At 48.3% G+C, this 18,306-nt stretch overlaps 1 protein-coding gene across 10 annotated transcripts in view; it reads right to left on the bottom strand.

The window, feature by feature from the left end:
* Positions 1–18,306, bottom strand: part of PTPRO (protein tyrosine phosphatase receptor type O) — a 570,099-nt gene that overhangs the window by 438,988 nt on the left and 112,805 nt on the right. For 9 of the 10 annotated variants that reach the window (XM_073564603.1, XM_073564604.1, XM_073564609.1 and 6 more), the window contains one exon: positions 17,411–17,569. The exons of the other annotated variant lie outside the window; for it this stretch is intronic. In XM_073564603.1, the coding sequence (XP_073420704.1) occupies positions 17,411–17,569 (159 nt within the window). The remainder of the gene's footprint in view (positions 1–17,410; positions 17,570–18,306) is intronic. 10 annotated transcript variants of the gene reach the window in all.

The following is an 18,306-nucleotide window of genomic DNA, read 5'->3' as shown; positions in this document are numbered from 1 at the left end:
AAACGTTCAGGTCCGGACCTGTGTATGAACAAGTGTGTATGGGTCCCACCAAAAAAAATCATCTAGTGGAAGTGTATTGTGGAGTCTTACCAGCTCATATCAAACATACACATATATAACTCGTTCCCCAGGACGGCGCTTTTGAGATGTGTGGTGTCTCCAAAACTTATATTGCCAATACCAGCGGTGCGTTTGTCATAAACCTGAAGTGCAGGTGGTTGCTGGGGTGAACTCTGGATCTGGGTGTCCCCTCTGTAGGTAGTTCCTGATGAGGAGCGGTTTTGAGGGTCCAGAGGCCCCTTATTAAGGGGAGGGTACTGTGATGATCCATGCTGGATCCTGTCAGATAAGAGCTCTGGTAACCTTTTTTTTTCCTCTCTCTAAGCTTTGTGCTTAGAGATAGTTTTGGCCCCAGTGGCCAGTATGGTCATTGCACTGGTGTTTTTAGAGATAATTTTGCCCCCGGTGGTGGTTGGTGTACTTGCACGGGAATCACTAACAGGTGTGTTTACTCAATAATGCTGTGTCAGTTGTGCTCACTCACGTTTGGTGATATTGTTGGGCTTTTCCAACCATCCTGGGTGAAGGAAGGAGCTGAGAGGAGTCCAGGGCAGCTCAGTCAGAGTCCTGGAGTGGCAGCTATGGTGTCAGCGAGGAGTTTGTGTAAAGCATGGTGGAGTGGCAGCTATGGTGTAGAGCTGCACTCAGTTGCCGGACTCTGTTGCTGGAAGCTGCACTCAGGTGCTGGACTCCGTTGCTGGACAATTGCACTCAGGTGCTGGACACTGCTGCTGCACAGTTGCACTCAGGTGCTGGACTCTGTTGCTCCAAGGTGGCACTCGGGTGCTGGACGCTGTTGCTGTAAAGCTGCACCCAGGTGTTGCACACGGTGGGAGGAAGATGCACTCAGGTGTTGGACTCTGTTGCCAGGAGCAAGTGCATCAGAGCAAAGCTAAGTGTTTCCCTGTTTGTCAGTTTTCCTCTTGTTGGTGTTAGTACAGCGGTGGGGCCAGTGCCTGCACCACCCAGCTCTCTAGTAAGGAATAGGTGTAGGGTGTGCTAGGGTGACAGGTATCCTGATCGGCGACAGGTGAGGAGCCTGTATAGGGAACGTTAGGAGTGTTAGGGACACTGACTCAGGGGAGTGCAGGAGGACTCCACGTCCCCCGTTCCCTATCACAGGGCCCTCCACTGTAAAAGTTTCCCTATCCCGTGTCTTGTTGTATTAGTTACCGGCCTGCGGGCCGTGTCACACTGGACAATTACACTTGCCGTGTCCTGTTGTATTAGTTACCGGCCTGCTGGCTGTGTCACACAGGACGGGGCACGTGACACCTGCCACCTGATAATGAGGAGGACGATTGGACATTGCGAGTTTCTGACTGGATTTAAGACAGCCGACTCCCTCTATCCCTGCTGGTGATTTTTTTCCTGCCTTCTGAGTTCTTAGTTTCCAGCTCAGTCCCTGCATGCTCAAGCTAAGTGTTCTTTTGCTATTGTTCACATTTGATTTGGTTTTGTCTATTTCAGTTTTGTGTGGTCAGCCAGCCACGGCTGGGGCTGTGCTGAATTTCTATCCTTATATTACTGTTTGTGCCAGTTTGTTTTTGTCCCTTATTAGATTGGCCTCTCTTTGCTCTGTTTTCAGAATATACCAGAGTGCTGATATAGTGGGCGAAGTCTAGTGACTTCAGTATTTTTTTCTATCAGACGTGTTGGGCATTTTTTGCAGGGTTTTTTGCGTGATTGCAGACAGTGTCTTTCCTTTCCTGTCCTGTCTAGTTAGTTTGGGCCCCATCGTTTGCTCAGCCTATTTTCCTACCTGCGTTTGTGTTTTCATCTTGTCTCACTGACAATATATGTTTGGGGGCTATCTATTCTTTTGGGGGTCTGCTCTGGGGTAGTTTAGATTTCCACTTTCTTGCTTTAGGCTTATTTAGTTCTCCGGCTGTGTCGAGGCGTCTAGAATCATCGTAGGTACACTCCATGGCTACTGCAAGTTGTGTGGATTGGATCAGGGTTCTGCAATCTGCTTAGTTGCCAACCTCTCTGGTTTTCTGTGGCTTAGCTTGGTCTTGATTTCCTCCTCGGTGACCCAATCATAACAGGAGCTGCTCTCTGGGGCCAGGAAGGGGAAGTCAGAGGAGTTCATGTTGAGAGGAAAGAGTGTGGACATGGAGAGGAGCTGGAGGATTGAGCAGGATTCAGGCTCACTTCTAGCTGTAGCGCATTGTCCGGAGCCCGGTATCTGAGGTTGTATGGATACTGATGTTCCTGCAACAGAAACCGGAGGAACAGAAGGCTGTAAATGCTCTGTTCCCACATAAGACTCGGAGGCACAGCAGCAACGGGTGCGTGAGACAGAAAGAGGAGGCTACGGCTGCCTGCCATATTTGGGAATGTTTAGTTTGCAAAAGAGAAGACTGAGAGGAGACTTAATAGCTGTCTACAAATATCTAAAGGGCTGTCACATTGTAGAAGGATCAACTTTATTCTCATTTGCACAAGGAAAGACTAGAAGCAATGGGATGAAACTGAACGGGAGGAGACACAGATTAGATATTAGAAAAAACTTTTTGACAGTTAGAGTGATCAATGAGTGGAACAGGCTGCCACGAGAAGTGGTGAGTTCTCCTTCAATGGAAGTCTTCAAACAGAGGCTGGACAGACATCTGACAGGGATGATTTAGCGAATCCTGCTTTGAGCAGGGGGTTGGACCAGATGGCCCAGGAGGTCCCTTCCAACTCTACGATTCTATGATTCTATGAGGGGCGTTCTAAAAGCAAGCAAGAGGAGCTTCAGTGTATCTCAGATAAGCGCTAGGAAGGAGACTGCAAACCCATCTGCATAGAGAAATTCTTAAGTTGCTTCCAGTCTGACCAATTCCTGTTCCATCTGTAATCTGGATCCTGGACTGTGTGGGGAAGGTGACTTGACGGACAGACGTGTCTGGTAGTAGGAGGGGACGGTTTGTGCACAAGAGACGGAGATTGACAGGATAGAAGGGTGACAGCTGGGAAAGGTGGATAGGAGAGTGCAGTACCTAGAAATGACCACAAGATGGTAGGGGGGAGTAGCTTAGGACTCAACATCAGCTTATGGCTTGAGAAACGCTTAGTCATGGGGGGCGGGGAGATAGGAACCCAGGATGGGAATTCCCGGTGAGAGAGGGGATAAATAGAACAGGGTAGGGTTCCAGGCAGTCTAGTCCAGGGAGGAGCTCGGTAGAAGATGGTGAAGAGAGAAGAGGTCGACCAGGGGACGGACAGCAAAGAGACAGTCAGGGGGGTGGCCCTAACCCGACGGACCGCAGGACAGACGAGGCCCCGGGGGTACCGATTGGACGACGACCTTGGGCAGGTGAAGTGCTGGCGGTAGATTGGTCTAGGACAGCCCCAGCGAAAGATCCGCGAGGGACGTTACTTCGACTGGAGCAAAGGTGCAGGTACCCGGGCCTGGAGACAGAACTGTAAAGAGGCTGCGGTGCGTGTTTGTGGTCGTCAGGAGGACGACGAATAAATCCGGAACTGTTACTATTGAAATCTGTCTCCGCCTCGTCCTTGCAACGCCTGGTGTCTGTGTCATCCGGACAGGGTAAGCAGTGGTCCACCCCCCAATCCGGCCCCCTACCACAACTGCACTTCCTATGCAAAGTAAAGGTAAAAAAATGGCACCCTGTTGTGTCATTGCCTTCTTCCTGCAACCCTGTTGTGAGTTCATTTTCCCCTTCGTCACTGAGGTCTTGTGAACTCCCTATTCTGGCAAAGGAAGATAATGAGCCTGATTATCAGGCACCTGAGTCTAATGAGGATGACTGGCTGAGTGGAGTCACGGACTGGATATAAGGCTGCCGACGCCCTTCTGCCCTGCGGGTGATTTCTCTGTGGACTTCTAGGACACCAGTCTGATTCCTGCTCCCCTAAAGCTAAGTTTTTTGCTTTGCCTGTTGCATTTGTGTTTTGTTTTTGTTTTCCTTGCTTTTCTGGATTCTGCCATTCCCTGCTGGGGTGAGCTGAATCTCCTTTTGCCTGTTGCTCTGTCTTCAGAATATTCCTGAGTACTGACATAGCTTTTTGAAGCCTAGCGTCTTCAGGGCCTTTTTCACTGTCAGTCTGTTGGCTCTTATTTTCATAGGGTTTTTCACGGATTGCAGACAGCAGCCTTCCTGTCCTTTCCTATGTAGTTAGCTTGGGCCCCGTCTTTGCTCAGTCTATCTTTCTGTCTGTGTTAGTGTTTTCATCTTGCTTCACCGTCATTATATGTTGGGGGCTGCCTATTGCTTTGGGGTCTGCTCTGGGGCAGTTTAGATTTCCCCTTTCTTTCTTTAGGCCTATTTAATTCTCCGGCTGTGATCGAGGGGTCTAGGGCATCGTAGGTACCCCCCACGGCTACTGCTAGTTGTGTTGATAAGTTCAGGGGTCTGCAATCCGATAGCTGCCAACTTCTCTGGTTTTCTGGACTTAGCTAGCATTTCTGTTTTTGCCTCCTACGGTAACTCAATCGTAACAGAATCACCCGCCATACTGCAGATCCTAGGGTACTCAATAGCAGGAAAGAATTGTGCCTAAAAAAAAAAAAAAAGTGTGTGTATATTCTTTCCTCTATATCTCTGAGGCCGTAGGGGGAATTTTTTTTTTTTTTTTTCTCTCAATGGAGATAAAGCAATTGTCTGATCGTGTGGAGCAGCTCGCTGCGGAAGTGCGGGGAATTTCCGCCTACCTTGCTCATTCGCATGCTGTTGAACCAAAGATCCCTACACCTGATGTATTTTTTGGGGATCGATCTAAATTTTTGAGTTTTAAAAATAATTGTAAATTATTTTTTGCCTTGAAGCCTAACTCGTCAGGGAGCTCCGCGCAGCAGGTTAAAATCGTCATCTCTTTGCTGCGTGGCGATCCCCAGGATTGGGCGTTTTCTTTGAAACCAGATGATCCTGTTCTGACTAATGTGAATGCATTCTTTCAAGCTTTGGGGTTTTTGTATGACGAACCTAATGCTATTGATCAGGCTGAAAAGACCCTGTTGGCATTGAACCAGGGTCGAGATTCTGCAGAGTTATACTGTCAAAAGTTCCGAAAGTGGGCGGTCCTTACTACCTGGAATGATAATGCCTTGGCTGCTCTCTTTCGGAAGGGTTTGTCAGAAGCCGTAAAAGATACTATGGTGGGATTTCCTGTTCCCTCTGGTCTGGACGATTCTATGTCATTAGCCATTCAGGTTGGTCGGCGTTTGCGTGAACGCAGAATTGCACGAGAGGTGTTGCCACCGGTTGAACAGACGTCTGAACCTATGCAATGTGATAGAGTTTTGTCTAAGGCGCAACGTCAGGAGTTCAGAAGGCGTAATAAGCTGTGTTTTTTTTGTGGAGATGCCTCGCATATTATTTCTGTTTGTCCTAAATGAGAGAAACGCTTTGCACAAACGTTTTGTGTTGGTGGTGTTCAACCTAAGTTTCTTCTGGCAATTACTCTGATCTGCTCCCTGTCCACATTTTCCGCCAAGGCTTTTGTGGATTCGGGAGCAGCGCTAAACCTAATGGACTTGGATTTTGCTAAACGTTGTGGATTTCCGATGACACCTTTGCAGACGCCTATCCCTTTGAGGGGGATTGATGCTACTCCTTTGGCTAAAAATAAACCTCAGTTTTGGACCCAGGTGGTCATGCGGGTCTCGCCCCAGACCATTAAGAAAATTGCAGATTTTTGGTGTTGCATGGTCTGCATGATGCCGTTGTTCTGGGGTTTCCCTGGTTGCAAATTTATAATCCAGTTTTGGATTGGAAATCTGTGTCTGTGGTGAGTTGGGGTTGTCGGTGTGCCTTTAGTGAGGCTCCGGTTTTTTCCACCTCTCCTCAGTCGCATGATTTTCCTGACTATTTGGCGGACTTTTATGATGTATTTAGTGAGAATGAGTCTGCGTCCTTGCCTCCTCATAGGAGTTATGACTGCAATTGAACTAAGCCCGGGGTGTAAATTTCCCAAGTGTCGGCTCTTCAATTTATCTGTACCCGAGCACGAGGCTATGCGGTCCTATATTAAGGAGGCGTTGGAGAAGGGTCATATTAGACCATCCTCTTCACCCTTAGGTGCCGGGGTTTTTTTTGTGGCCAAAAAGGATGGTTCCTTAAGGCCTTGTATTGATTATCGTGCTCTCAATAAAATTACTAATAAATATCAGTATCCGTTACCCCTGATTTCGGATCTATTCTCTAGAGTTAGAGGTGCTTGCTGGTTTACCAAGCTTGACCTCAGGGGGGCGTATAATCTTATCCGCATTAAGCAGGGGGATGAATGGAAGACGGCGTTTAATACTCCGGAGGGACATTTTGAGTACCTGGTGATGCCTTTTGGGCTCACTAATGCCCCTTCTGTCTTCCAGTGCTTCATGAACGATATTTTCCGAGACTTTGTCGATAAATTTTTGATTATCTATCTGGATGATATTTTGATCTTCTCCAAGGATTGGGATTCTCATGTGGAACATATTCGGACAGTGTTCCGGATCTTGAGGGAGAATTCCCTGTATGTCAAAGGATCGAAATGCCTTTTTGGAGTACAGAGGATTCCATTTTTGGGATTTATTTTGTCTCCGTCAACTATTGAAATGGACCCGGCCAAGGTACAGGCCATTTATGATTGGGTTCAGCCCACTTCTTTGAAGGCCCTCCAGAAGTTTTTGGGTTTTGCTAATTTTTATCGGAAATTTATAGCAAAATTTTCTAGTATTGCCATGCCATTGACTGATCTGACTAAGAAGGGTGCTGATGTGTTGAATTGGTCTCCGGAGGCTGTTGCTTCCTTTCAGGAGCTGAAGCGAAGATTTACCTCCGCCCCGGTTTTGCGGCAACCTGATGTCTCACTCCCGTTCCAGATAGAGGTGGATGCTTCTGAGATTGGTGCAGGAGCTGTTTTGTCCCAAAAGGATCCTGTAACATCTAAAATGAATCCCTGTGCTTTCTTTTCCCGAAAGTTCTCTCCATCTGAACGTAATTATGATGTGGGGAATCGGGAACTGTTGGCTATGAAATGGGCATTTGAGGAGTGGAGACATTGGTTGGAGGGAGCTAAACATCAAGTTGTGGTCCTCACTGACCACAAGAATTTGATTTACCTAGAGTCGGCTAAACGCTTGAACCCTAGACAGGCTAGGTGGGCCTTGTTTTTTACACGTTTTGATTTTGTGGTCTCTTTTCTTCCTGGAACTAAGAATGTCAAGGCAGACGCCCTCTCTAGGAGTTTCTTTGCTGATTCTCCTGTGGCGACCAAGCCTGCTACCATCTTAGGCGAAGGGGCAGTTCTTTCTGCCATCTCGACCGATTTGAGACTTGCGCTGCAAGAGTTCCAGGAGGACAAACCTGAGCGTTGTCCCAGTGGAAAGTTGTATGTTCCTGACCAGTGGAAGAAGAGAGTGATGTCTGAAGTTCATTGCTCTGCATTGGCTGGTCATCCAGGTATTTTTGGTACTAGAGATCTGGTGAGTCGCTCTTTTTGGTGGCCCACCTTGTCTCATGATGTCAGGAATTTTGTGCAGTCCTATGGGACTTGCTCCCGGTCTAAATCTTGTTCTCGCTCTAGTGGGTTATTGATGCCTTTACCGGTCCCCAGGAGGCCATGGACCCATATATCATTGGATTTCATCTCTGATATGCCGGTCTCTCAAAGAATGACTGTTATTTGGGTGATTTGTGATAGGTTCTCTAAGATGGTTCATCTTGTACCACTCCCTAAGTTGCCATCTTCCTCTGAGTTGGTGCCCCTGTTTTTGCAACAGGTGGCTCGCTTACACGGGATTCCTGAGAACATTGTATCTGACAGAGGAGTTCAGTTTGTGTCTAGATTTTGGAGGACTTTCTGTTCCAAGCTGGGAATTCAGTTGTCCTTCTCCTCTGCTTTTCACCCCCAGACCATTGGGCAGACAGAGAGAACAAACCAGACCTTGGAATCGTATTTGAGATGTTTTATTTCCGCTGATCAGGATGATTGGGTTTCATTTTTGCCCTTGGCCGAATTTGCTTTAAATAATAGAGCTAGTTCTGCCACTTTGATGTCACCTTTTTTTTGTAACTTTGGGTTTCATCCTCGATTTTCTTCAGGGCAGGTGGAGCCTTCTGCCTGCCCAGGTGTTGACACTGTGGTGGAGAGAATGCACCAGATCTGGGACCAAGTGGTGGATAAGTTATCTCTCTCCCAGGAAAAGGCCCAGCGGTTTTCCAATCGACATAGGACCATTGGTCCCCAGTTTAACATTGGTGATATGGTGTGGTTATCATCAAAAAATATTGCTATGAAGGTGGCTTCTCCTAAGTTTAAGCCTAGATTTATTGGACCTTACAAGATTTTGGAGATTATTAATCCGGTCTCTTTTCGTTTGGCTCTTCCTGTCACATTTAAAATCCATAATGTGTTCCATAAGTCCTTGTTGAAGAGGTTTGTTGAACCAGTTGTTCCTGGGGTGGCACCTCCAGACCCTGTATTGGTTGAAGGTAACATGGGATATGAGGTAGAGAAAATACTGGATTCCCGTTTAGCTAGATGGAGACTCCAGTATTTGGTTAAGTGGAAGGGTTATGGTCAGGAGGATAATTCCTGGGTCTCTGCCTCTGATATTCATGCCAAAAGATTGCTGCATGCCTTTCATCGGGCTCACCCTGGTGGCGTGGTTGAGGGTTCGGTGACCCCTCCTCAAGGGGAGGTACTGTTGTGAGTTCATTTTCCCCCACGTCACTGAGGTCTTGTGAACTCCCTTATTCTGTTAAAGGAAGGTAGTGAGCCTGATTATCAGGCACCTGAGTCTAATGAGGATGACTGGCTGAGTGGAGTCACGGACTGGATATAAGGCTGCCGACGCCCTTCTGCCCTGCGGGTGATTTCTCTGTGGACTTCTAGGACACCAGTCTGATTCCTGCTCCCCTAAAGCTAAGTTTTTTGCTTTGCCTGTTGCATTTGTGTTTTGTTTTTGTTTTCCTTGCTTTTCTGGATTCTGCCATTCCCTGCTGGGGTGAGCTGAATCTCCTTTTGCCTGTTGCTCTGTCTTCAGAATATTCCTGAGTACTGACATAGCTTTTTGAAGCCTAGCGTCTTCAGGGCCTTTTTCACTGTCAGTCTGTTGGCTCTTATTTTCATAGGGTTTTTCACGGATTGCAGACAGCAGCCTTCCTGTCCTTTCCTATGTAGTTAGCTTGGGCCCCGTCTTTGCTCAGTCTATCTTTCTGTCTGTGTTAGTGTTTTCATCTTGCTTCACCGTCATTATATGTTGGGGGCTGCCTATTGCTTTGGGGTCTGCTCTGGGGCAGTTTAGATTTCCCCTTTTCTTTCTTTAGGCCTATTTAATTCTCCGGCTGTGATCGAGGGGTCTAGGGCATCGTAGGAACCCCCCACTGCTACTGCTAGTTGTGTTGATAAGTTCAGGGGTCTGCAATCCAATAGCTGCCAACTTCTCTGGTTTTCTGGACTTAGCTAGCATTTCTGTTTTTGCCTCCTACGGTGACTCAATCGTAACACAACCCCTTCAGCACTGCTACATCTGTGTGCCTAACACTGCACCCTCTTCGTCAACACCTATTACTACTGCCCTGGGACTACAGCTCTACCTGTGGGGAGCTATTACCTCTTGCTGCCTTATGCCATCTGTCCCAGAGGATCTGCACTGCAGCATCGGCTTAACCCCTTCATTGCCGAGAACTACAGGTGGCGTCACGTATCATCCACCTATAAACTTTATTCAGCTACGTTTCACCCCTTTTGCATGGACGCCCAGGGCCACGGACCGGGTCATCGCCACTGTGACACCTCCCTCTGAGACACCAGCCCGGTACCGAGTAACCCCACTGCCCTGGCGGGCAATCCATTTTTGCGTTCACGAACAGGATTTGCGAAGCCCAGTGCCACCGGGTCCTGTGTGCCAGAGACAATATTGTGTGCCGTGGACTTGTTGTGCAGTTGCCACCATTATCCCGCCACTTTGCACGCGCGGGAAGCTAAAGAGGCGTGCCGTCATGGGTGGAGCCTACAAGAGAGCGCAAAAAGTGAGGTGCTGCGCGGGAAGAGACCAGCGGGCGGGAAGTGAGGAGCAGAGGCCTGCAGTCTCGGCGTCCCCCGATCATCCAGCCTGCGGAGCGGCAACCGGTAAGCCAGTGAAACACGGGGCCTGGCCAACGTTAACTGGGGGAGAAGAGAATGTCTGAGGCAAGAAAAGATGCAGCGGTAAACGCCATCGCACCCCCCACAGTGCCGCGAGATGCAGGGGCCAGCGCAGCTGCGGCTCCAATGGCACCGCTGAATCCAGCGGCCAGCGCCGCCTGCAGAGCACCGCAAGAACAAGCGCCCACCGCAGCAGTCCCCATAATGCCGCTGTCCATGCCCTATATAACGGGAGTGGCCTGGTTACCGCAGTACTCAGGGGAGTCACATACCCTGAGTGAATTCAAAGAGAGACTGTGCAGTTTGTTTGAGGTGTATCCTCTGAAAGACAAAAAGTGAACATCCTTATTGGGAAGCTAACTGGTGCAGCGCAAAGAGAAGTAAAGTTCTGGCAGGACACTGATAAAGAGACTGTTAAAAAGATTCTGGCTAACCTAAGAAGCACCTTTGACACCCACACTGTAGCTGAAATAAAGATGAGATTCTTTGGGTGTAAGCAAAGAGTGCAGGACAGTATACGGGACTATACTCTTAACCTGCAGGAGGCGCTGCGAGCCATAAAGCAGATTGACCCAGAGAGTGTGAAAGATGGAGACAGACTGCTAAAGGAGCAGGGACTCCTATCCAGTACCCACAGAGCACCGCTGCGCATCATAGCCCTACAAAACCCTGATCTAGACTTTGCAGACTTTAAAGACAGGGCTATCCTGGTGCTGTATGAACCAAATGTCAGCCGTCCAGCGCTCCCTAGGCGCCCAGCAATCACATACCACCAAGAAGCAGCATCTTTCCGTCCGAGCCCTGTGGAGGCTGACGCACAGACTCTGGATAATGATCCATCTGCAGAACTGCGCCTTCAGGTCGAAGAGCTGACCAAAAATATGGCTGCACTTGTCAAAACTGTGCAGTCCATGCAGGTGTACTCAAAGGAGAAGATCCAGCTGGCCTCCAGTCCAGAGGATGTCCCGTGGCTACGGAAGAAGAGGATCCCGCCACTCCGAGGGAGAGACAATGATCATTATGACCAGGACGGACGTCCCATCTGTTGTCACTGCTGCAAGGCAGGCCACATCGCAAGATTCTGTTATTTAAATGAGCAACCCCTGGGGCAGAGGGCCAACCCCCAGGAGTAGGACCACAAGTCCCAAAGAACTGGCGAAACAAGTTTGTTGGAGGGCGACCGGTCCTCCCAATGGTGATTGATGGCATCCCCATGAACACTCTGCTGGACACTGGCTCTCAGGTGACCACTATGCCATATATCCTTTACAAACGGTATTGGGCTGACTCTGAACTTACTCGTGGCCCAAGTGATGAACTGACAGTAGTTGCCAGCAATGGTCAGTCTTTACCGCAAGTGGGATGTAAAGAGATTACCATTAAGGTGGGGCGAGTAGAGTTAAAATCTCAAGGTCTGATAGTTGTAGACATTGATCGACGAGAATGTAACCCAATGATGACCTTAGGTACTAATGTGAATGAAAATTGTCTTGCCGAGGTTATTGTTTTGTTACAACAGGTAGCTGAGACTGCTGGTTCCAGTGAACAATGAGTCCTGCAGAAGGAGATCAAGGCCCTGATGCAAAGACAGCAGGTTAAACTATCTGGCGGAGAAATTGGCAGCGTCAGAGTGAGTGATTCTTTCCCCATTGCGATACCCCCCAGATGTGAAATGTTAATTTGGTGTAGGGCAGCCATAGGCCTCTGAGGAAAAGATTACCAAGCATTGGTAGAGCCAGTGTACTCTGCTAGCCGGCCCACTGTCCTGACAGCCAGAGGTGTAGTTGATGTCCGCAAAGGGAGAGTACCTGTACGCCTCTTGAATTGTGGGGAGGAGGAGGCCACAATACCTCGGTATGCCATAGTTGCTAAGCTGTTTACTGTCAGTAACAACGCAATACAGGCAGCAGAGCCCTTGGTCTCATCCGACCAGGTGGAGGACAATGGCTCTGTAAAGCAGCTGGAGGAGTGGTGTCAGCAGCTGCATGTGGGGACTGACTCCACCCCTTCATACCAAAAGAATGGGGTTTACCGAGTGGCTCAGGAGTATGAGCAGGTATTCAGCAAACACCCTCTAGACTTTCTGAAGGCAAAAGGGGTTCAACACCATATCCCCACTGGAGCTCATCCACCCATCAAAGAAAGGTACCGGCAATATCAATGTGCCAAAAGTATGTTGCGGGAAATGAAGGAAGCTGGGGTCATCAGAGATAGTTTTAGCCCCTGGGCAGCCCCAATAGTCGTTGTGAAAAAGAAGGATGGTACCATGAGAATGTGTGTTGATTACAGAAAAATTAACAGCATTACACATAAGGATGCCTACCTATTACCCAGAATTGAGGAATCATTAGCTGCACTTAAAACTGCTAACTATTTTTCCACCTTAGATCTCACTAGTGGGTATTGGCAGGTTCCCGTGGCAGAGGCAGACAAGGAGAAAACAGAGTTTACTAAACCAATGGGTCTCTGCGAGTTCAACTACATGTCGTTCGGGCTCTGCACCGCCCCAGGGACATTTCAACGGTTAATGGAGTGCTGTCTTGGACACAAGAACTTCGAGACAGTTCTGTTGTACCTTGATGATGTCATTGCTTTCTCCAAGACTTATGAAGACCATCTGGAGCACCTGGCTGAGGTGTTTGAAGCCTTGTCTAACTTTGGCATGAAGGTGAAGCCATCCAAATGCCACCTCCTGAAGCCCAAGGAGCAGTACCTCGGTCATGTAGTGAGTGCAGAAGGTGTGGCACCGGATCCTGACAAAGTCACTGTCATCCGGGACTGGCAGAAGCCCAGCAACTTCCATGAGGTACATCAATTCCTCGGGTTGGTAGGCTACTACCGAAGGTTCATCAAAGGCTTCACTGAGATAGCCACACCTATGCAAAATCTTCTGGTGGGCCAGCCCAAGAAAGTCAGGAAGAAGAGTCCTACATTTGAATGGAATGAGGAACTGGAAAGGTCCTTCACTCGATTGAAAATGGCTCTCACAGAAGATGAAGTTCTGGCCTATCCCGATTATGACCAACCATTTGTTCTGTATACTGATGCCAGCAACATGGGACTGGGAACAGTACTCTCACAGGTACAGAATGGCAAAGAAAGAGTGATCTCCTAAGCCAGCAGGAAGCTTCGTCCCACTGAAAGGAACCCTGACAGCTACAGTTCCTTTAAGCTGGAGTTACTCGCCATAGTCTGGGCTGTGACTGAACGATTCAAGCATTACCTAGCTTCAGCCAAGTTTACCATCTTCACGGACAACAACCCGTTGACTCACTTGGAAACTGCAAAACTAGGTGCACTGGAGCAGCGATGGATGGCCCGGCTGTCTAACTATGGATTTACCATCAAGTACTGAGCAGGGCACAAGAATGCCAATGCTGATGCACTGTCCAGGATGCCCAATCTGCCAGGTGCAGGAGAAGACCCTGAGGCACTCAAAGAAATAGAGTTGCCTGCCTTCCACCAGCCAATCGCAGCCCAACGTGCCCAAGGAGTGAGAAACAGATGATCTATAGTGAAATAGGCCACCCTAAATCCATTCCCTCATCATGACTGGGTAGAAACGCAGGATAGCAACTCCTCAGTCCGCCTGGTAAAGGAGCTACTGTCACAAGCTGACTCACTCCCAGGTCCAGATGCTCCTGAAGAAAGCCAGCAGTTGTGGAAGGAAAGAGGCAGGCTGTTCATCTATGAGGGAAAGCTGTATAGGAGGAGTATCAATGCTCGCACTCATCAGTTGGTCTGGCAGGTGGTAGTCCCAAAGATGGAGGCATCGATGGTCTTGGAAGCATACCACAATGGAGCTGGACACTTCGGATGGAAGAAGTTGGAGGCCTTGCTCCGGGAGAGATTCTACTGGGCTAGTATGAGGAAGACCATTGAATATTGGTGCCGGGAGTGTGGACAATGTATCCTGCGCAGAAAGGACCGTAACAGCCAGCGAGCTCCATTGCAGCCAATAATAACCAAACAGCCACTTGAGTTGGTAGCCCTTGACCATGTGAAGCTGGTCCCAAGCCGTACAGACAACGTTTATGCTCTTACCATCATTGACCACTACTCGAGATTCCTGGTAGTCATGCCTGTCAAGGATCAAACAGCCAGGACAGCAGCCAGAGCATTCCAACAGCACTTTTGTCGACCACACGGATATCCCGAGCGAGGGCTTACAGATCAAGGTCCAGCCTTTGAGGCAGAAGTGTTCCAGGAATTCTGTAACTTGTATGGTTGCAAGAAGATCAGGACAACACCGTACCATCCACAGACCAATGGCATGTGTGAAAAGATTAATCAAGTGGTGATCGATCTACTGAAGACCTTGCCTTTGGAAGAGAGGAATCTGTGGCCAGAGAAGTTGCCAGATCTGGTAGACCTCTACAATCACATTCCTTTGAATTCCACCAACTGCACTCCAGCCTACCTAATGAGAGCGAGGCCTGGCAAGTTGCCTATTGATTTGGACATGGGAGTCCTTATACCTGAGGTGACATCACCAGATGCTGACTGGGATACAGAACGGCAGCAGCAGTTCTGTAAAGTACAAGAGTGCGTAGAAAAGAGTCTAGCTCAGGGGAGACAAAAGCAGAAGAACTACAATCAACATGCACCTGCAGTCCCCTTGTCACCAGGAGAACAGGTCCTAAAGAGGAAAAGGAGGATGCATAAATTGGATGACCAATGGGAGGCTGAACCCTGCACCGTCCTACCATCAAACTTTGACAACACCAAAGTGTGCCTTATCAGTAAGGATGGAGGAGAAACCTCATCAGTAGTGTCGAGGGATCATCTGAAACTGTGCCCTGACCAACTAAAGGACAGGATGGAAGAGCAAAACAACCTTCAGCCCATAGAGGAAGAAGAAGAAAAGGTCAGCACTGTACTCGGAGAATTCCCTTCAAATTGGACTAGAGCGAATAATGCCATACTGGTGCCAGTTTTGACCTTTCCCCAACTGGTAGTGCAAGAAGAAGTGACTCAAGACCACCCTGAAAACCAGCAAGTACAGGCAGCGGATGCCGCACCAGCAGTGGAGCAAGAGAATCCTCACCCTGTCAGTGGTGAATCTGTCATGCCCACGGTGAGTAGAAGTGGTCCGACTCCTAGGAAATCTAGTATCCCTGTGCTACGCAGAACCATCAGTAGTGTAGCCAGTACAGAATGCACTACACCAGTAGTTAACACAAGGCACCCAACAACACCAGCGCTACGTAGGTCTGTCCGTAGTACCCAAGGTATACCACCCATAAGGTTTCGTATATAAATAAGTTATGTAAATGGTAAAATGTAAATATGCAACTTTTTTCAAGCTTATGTGCCTACAGAGACTCTGTAAGAACTTTTTTAATATCTTATTTTGTTTTGATGGACAATTGGGCCACAGGACTATGTGTGGCCAAAACTATCCTTGTACTTTGTTTACCAACTGCTCAGGAATTGGACCATGGACAATGACATAATGGACTAATCGTCACAGGGACTATTTTTGAGCTAGTCCTGTGTTTGAGACTCTTAAATGAGGCTCCACGGACTTTATTTGCATATTCGTATTTCCCAGGGATCAATGCACCTAGGATTTCACTGTGATTGAGCGCCTTTGCCGGCTGCCGCAGTGTTTTCTTTGACTGGTCTCCCTGAGGTCAGTGATTGTTTCGTGATATTTTTGAGCTATGGATTTTGTAATTTTTCACTTTTGAAATCTTGTAACCGTTATAATTGTTCATTTGCTTAATATGTTTGCATGTTTTCTCAGTCCGGGAGTACTGAATTGCACTAGGGGAATGTGGCGCCCCCAGGAGTATGGTCGCCACAGTGGCATCACCTTCCTCCTAGGGAGTGTGATGTCATGCTTGGAAGCAATGAAGGATCTGTCTATCAGGTAAATCAGCACATAGCACAGTTTCCACTCCAGGCCAGCAGAGGGAGCTCTGAACCAAACTGGGGGAGGAGCTGCTCTCTGGGGACAGGAAGGGGAAGTCAGTGGAGTTCATGTTGAGAGGAAAAAGAGTGTGAACATGGAGAGAGGAGCTGGAGGATTGAGCAGGACTCAGGCTCACTTCTAGCTGTAGCGCATTGTCCGGAGCCCGGTATCTGAGGATGTATGGATACTGATGTTCCTGCAACAGAAACCGGAGGAACAGAAGGCTGTAAATTGTCTGTTCCCACAAAAGATTGATAAAGAATAGCGGTCAAGCAGGAGCGCTGTAGATGTGGCCAGGAAGGTGATTTAAAGTGCAGGTCCACCGCAGCTCCAGCCGTATGCCTTCAAAGAGGATGATTGTGAACCAAAAGTGAATTACGGTCAGAGGAGCGCAGGAATAAGACCAGGACAATAAGTTCAAAGTTTACCACCACGCGTTTCAACGGTAACCCGTCTTCATCAGGTGGAGGTTTCAAACCTCCACCTGATGAAGACGGGTTACCGTTGAAACGCGTTGTGGTAAACTTTGAACTTATTGTCCTGGTCTTATTCCTGCGCTCCTCTGACCGTCATTCACTATCGGTTCTGTTCCCACATAAGACTCGGAGGCACAGCAGCAACGTGTGTGAGCCAGAAAGAGGAGGCTACGTCTGCCTGCCATACGAGGGGCGTTCTAAAAGAAAGCAAGCAAGAGGAGCTTCAGTGTACCTCAGATAAGCGCTAGGAAGGAGACTACACAACCCATCTGCATAGAGAGATTACTAAGTTGCTTCCAAGCTGGCCAGCCTCTGTTCCATCTGTAATCTGGATCCTGGACTGCACTTACAAAGCAAAGTAAAGGTAAAAGAAACTGCACCCTGTTGTGTCATTGCCTTCTTCCTGCAACCCCTTCAGCACTGCTACATCTCTGTGCCTAACACTGCACCTTCTTCCTCAACACCTATTACTACTGCCCTGGGACTACAGCTCTACCTGTGGGGAGCTATTACCTCTTGCTGCCTTATACCATCTGTCCCAGAGGATCTTCACTGCAGCGTCAGCTTAACCCCTTCATTATCGAGCACCACAGGTGGCGTCACGTATCATCCACCTATAAACTTTATTCAGCTACGTTTCACCCCTTTTGCATAGACGCCCAGGGCCACGGACCGAGTCACTGCCACTGTGACACCTCCCTCTGAGACACCGGCCCGGTACCGAGTAACCCCACTGCCCTGGCGGGCGATCCAGCACCATCTACTGCAACTAGCATGGGCAAGGTTCTTGTGCCTGAAGCATCTCATAAAAACAACATTTCTGGCACTGCTAAAAGGGGACATGCATGTCTTTATATTACAATAACAGAACCCTGACCTTTGTATAACATCGTACGGAAGTTTCTTCCTTCCCAATAGCTGATATTAACTCTCGTAAAGACGTTGAACTTTTCAGGATAATAAACTTCAAACACAACTCCAGTCTCTGGGGACGGATGATAATCATGGAGAAGAACCTTGCTGACTGGAAGAGGCTCTGCAAAAAAGACAAATGTCACTGGGATTTATGGGAAGAAAGTCACAATCCACGCAAGGCTCCAAAATGTGATAGTTGTAGACCCCAAACAGCTGCCATATCCCCCAAAAGCCTTTTATATGGGAAGAGACGCCCTGGATACCAGCTGTACCCGCGATATATGGGAGAAGAAAACCTGAATACAAGTTGGACCTGTGATATATGGGAGAAGACCAGATACCAGCTGTGCCCCTGATATATGGGAGAAGACTTGGATACCAGCTGTACCCCAAATATATGGGAGAAGGCCTGGATATAAACTGTACCCCTGAAATATAAGAGAAGGCTTGGATATGAGCTAAAATATATCTCTGATATATGATGGGCAACGGCTTGGATACCAGCTGTACCCTTGATATATAGGATAGGGTCTGGATACCAGCTGTACCCTTGATATATAGGAGAGAGCCTGGATACAAGCTGTACCCTTGATATATAGGAGAGAGCCTGGATACAAGCTGTACCCTTGATATATAGGAGAGGGCCTGGATACCAGCTGTACCCTTGATATATAGGAGGAAAAGACTTGGATACCAGCTGCATCTCTAAATGTATTGGAGTATAAGGTTTGGTTACCAGTTGTAACCCTGATATACTGTATAGGAGTGAAAGACTCAGGCCCAAACCTTTATCTCTGAATTGTGGGAGGAGACGGCCTGTATACCAGCTGTATCTCTCATATATAGGAGGACAAGGCT

This window comes from Dendrobates tinctorius, unplaced genomic scaffold (genome assembly GCF_039654945.1).
Source record: "Dendrobates tinctorius isolate UK_male_01 unplaced genomic scaffold, ASM3965494v1 ptg000464l, whole genome shotgun sequence".
Classification (NCBI taxonomy): domain Eukaryota; kingdom Metazoa; phylum Chordata; class Amphibia; order Anura; family Dendrobatidae; genus Dendrobates; species Dendrobates tinctorius.
The sequence above is the reverse complement of the archived record's forward strand: the minus strand, read 5'-3'. Positions and strand labels throughout refer to the sequence as shown.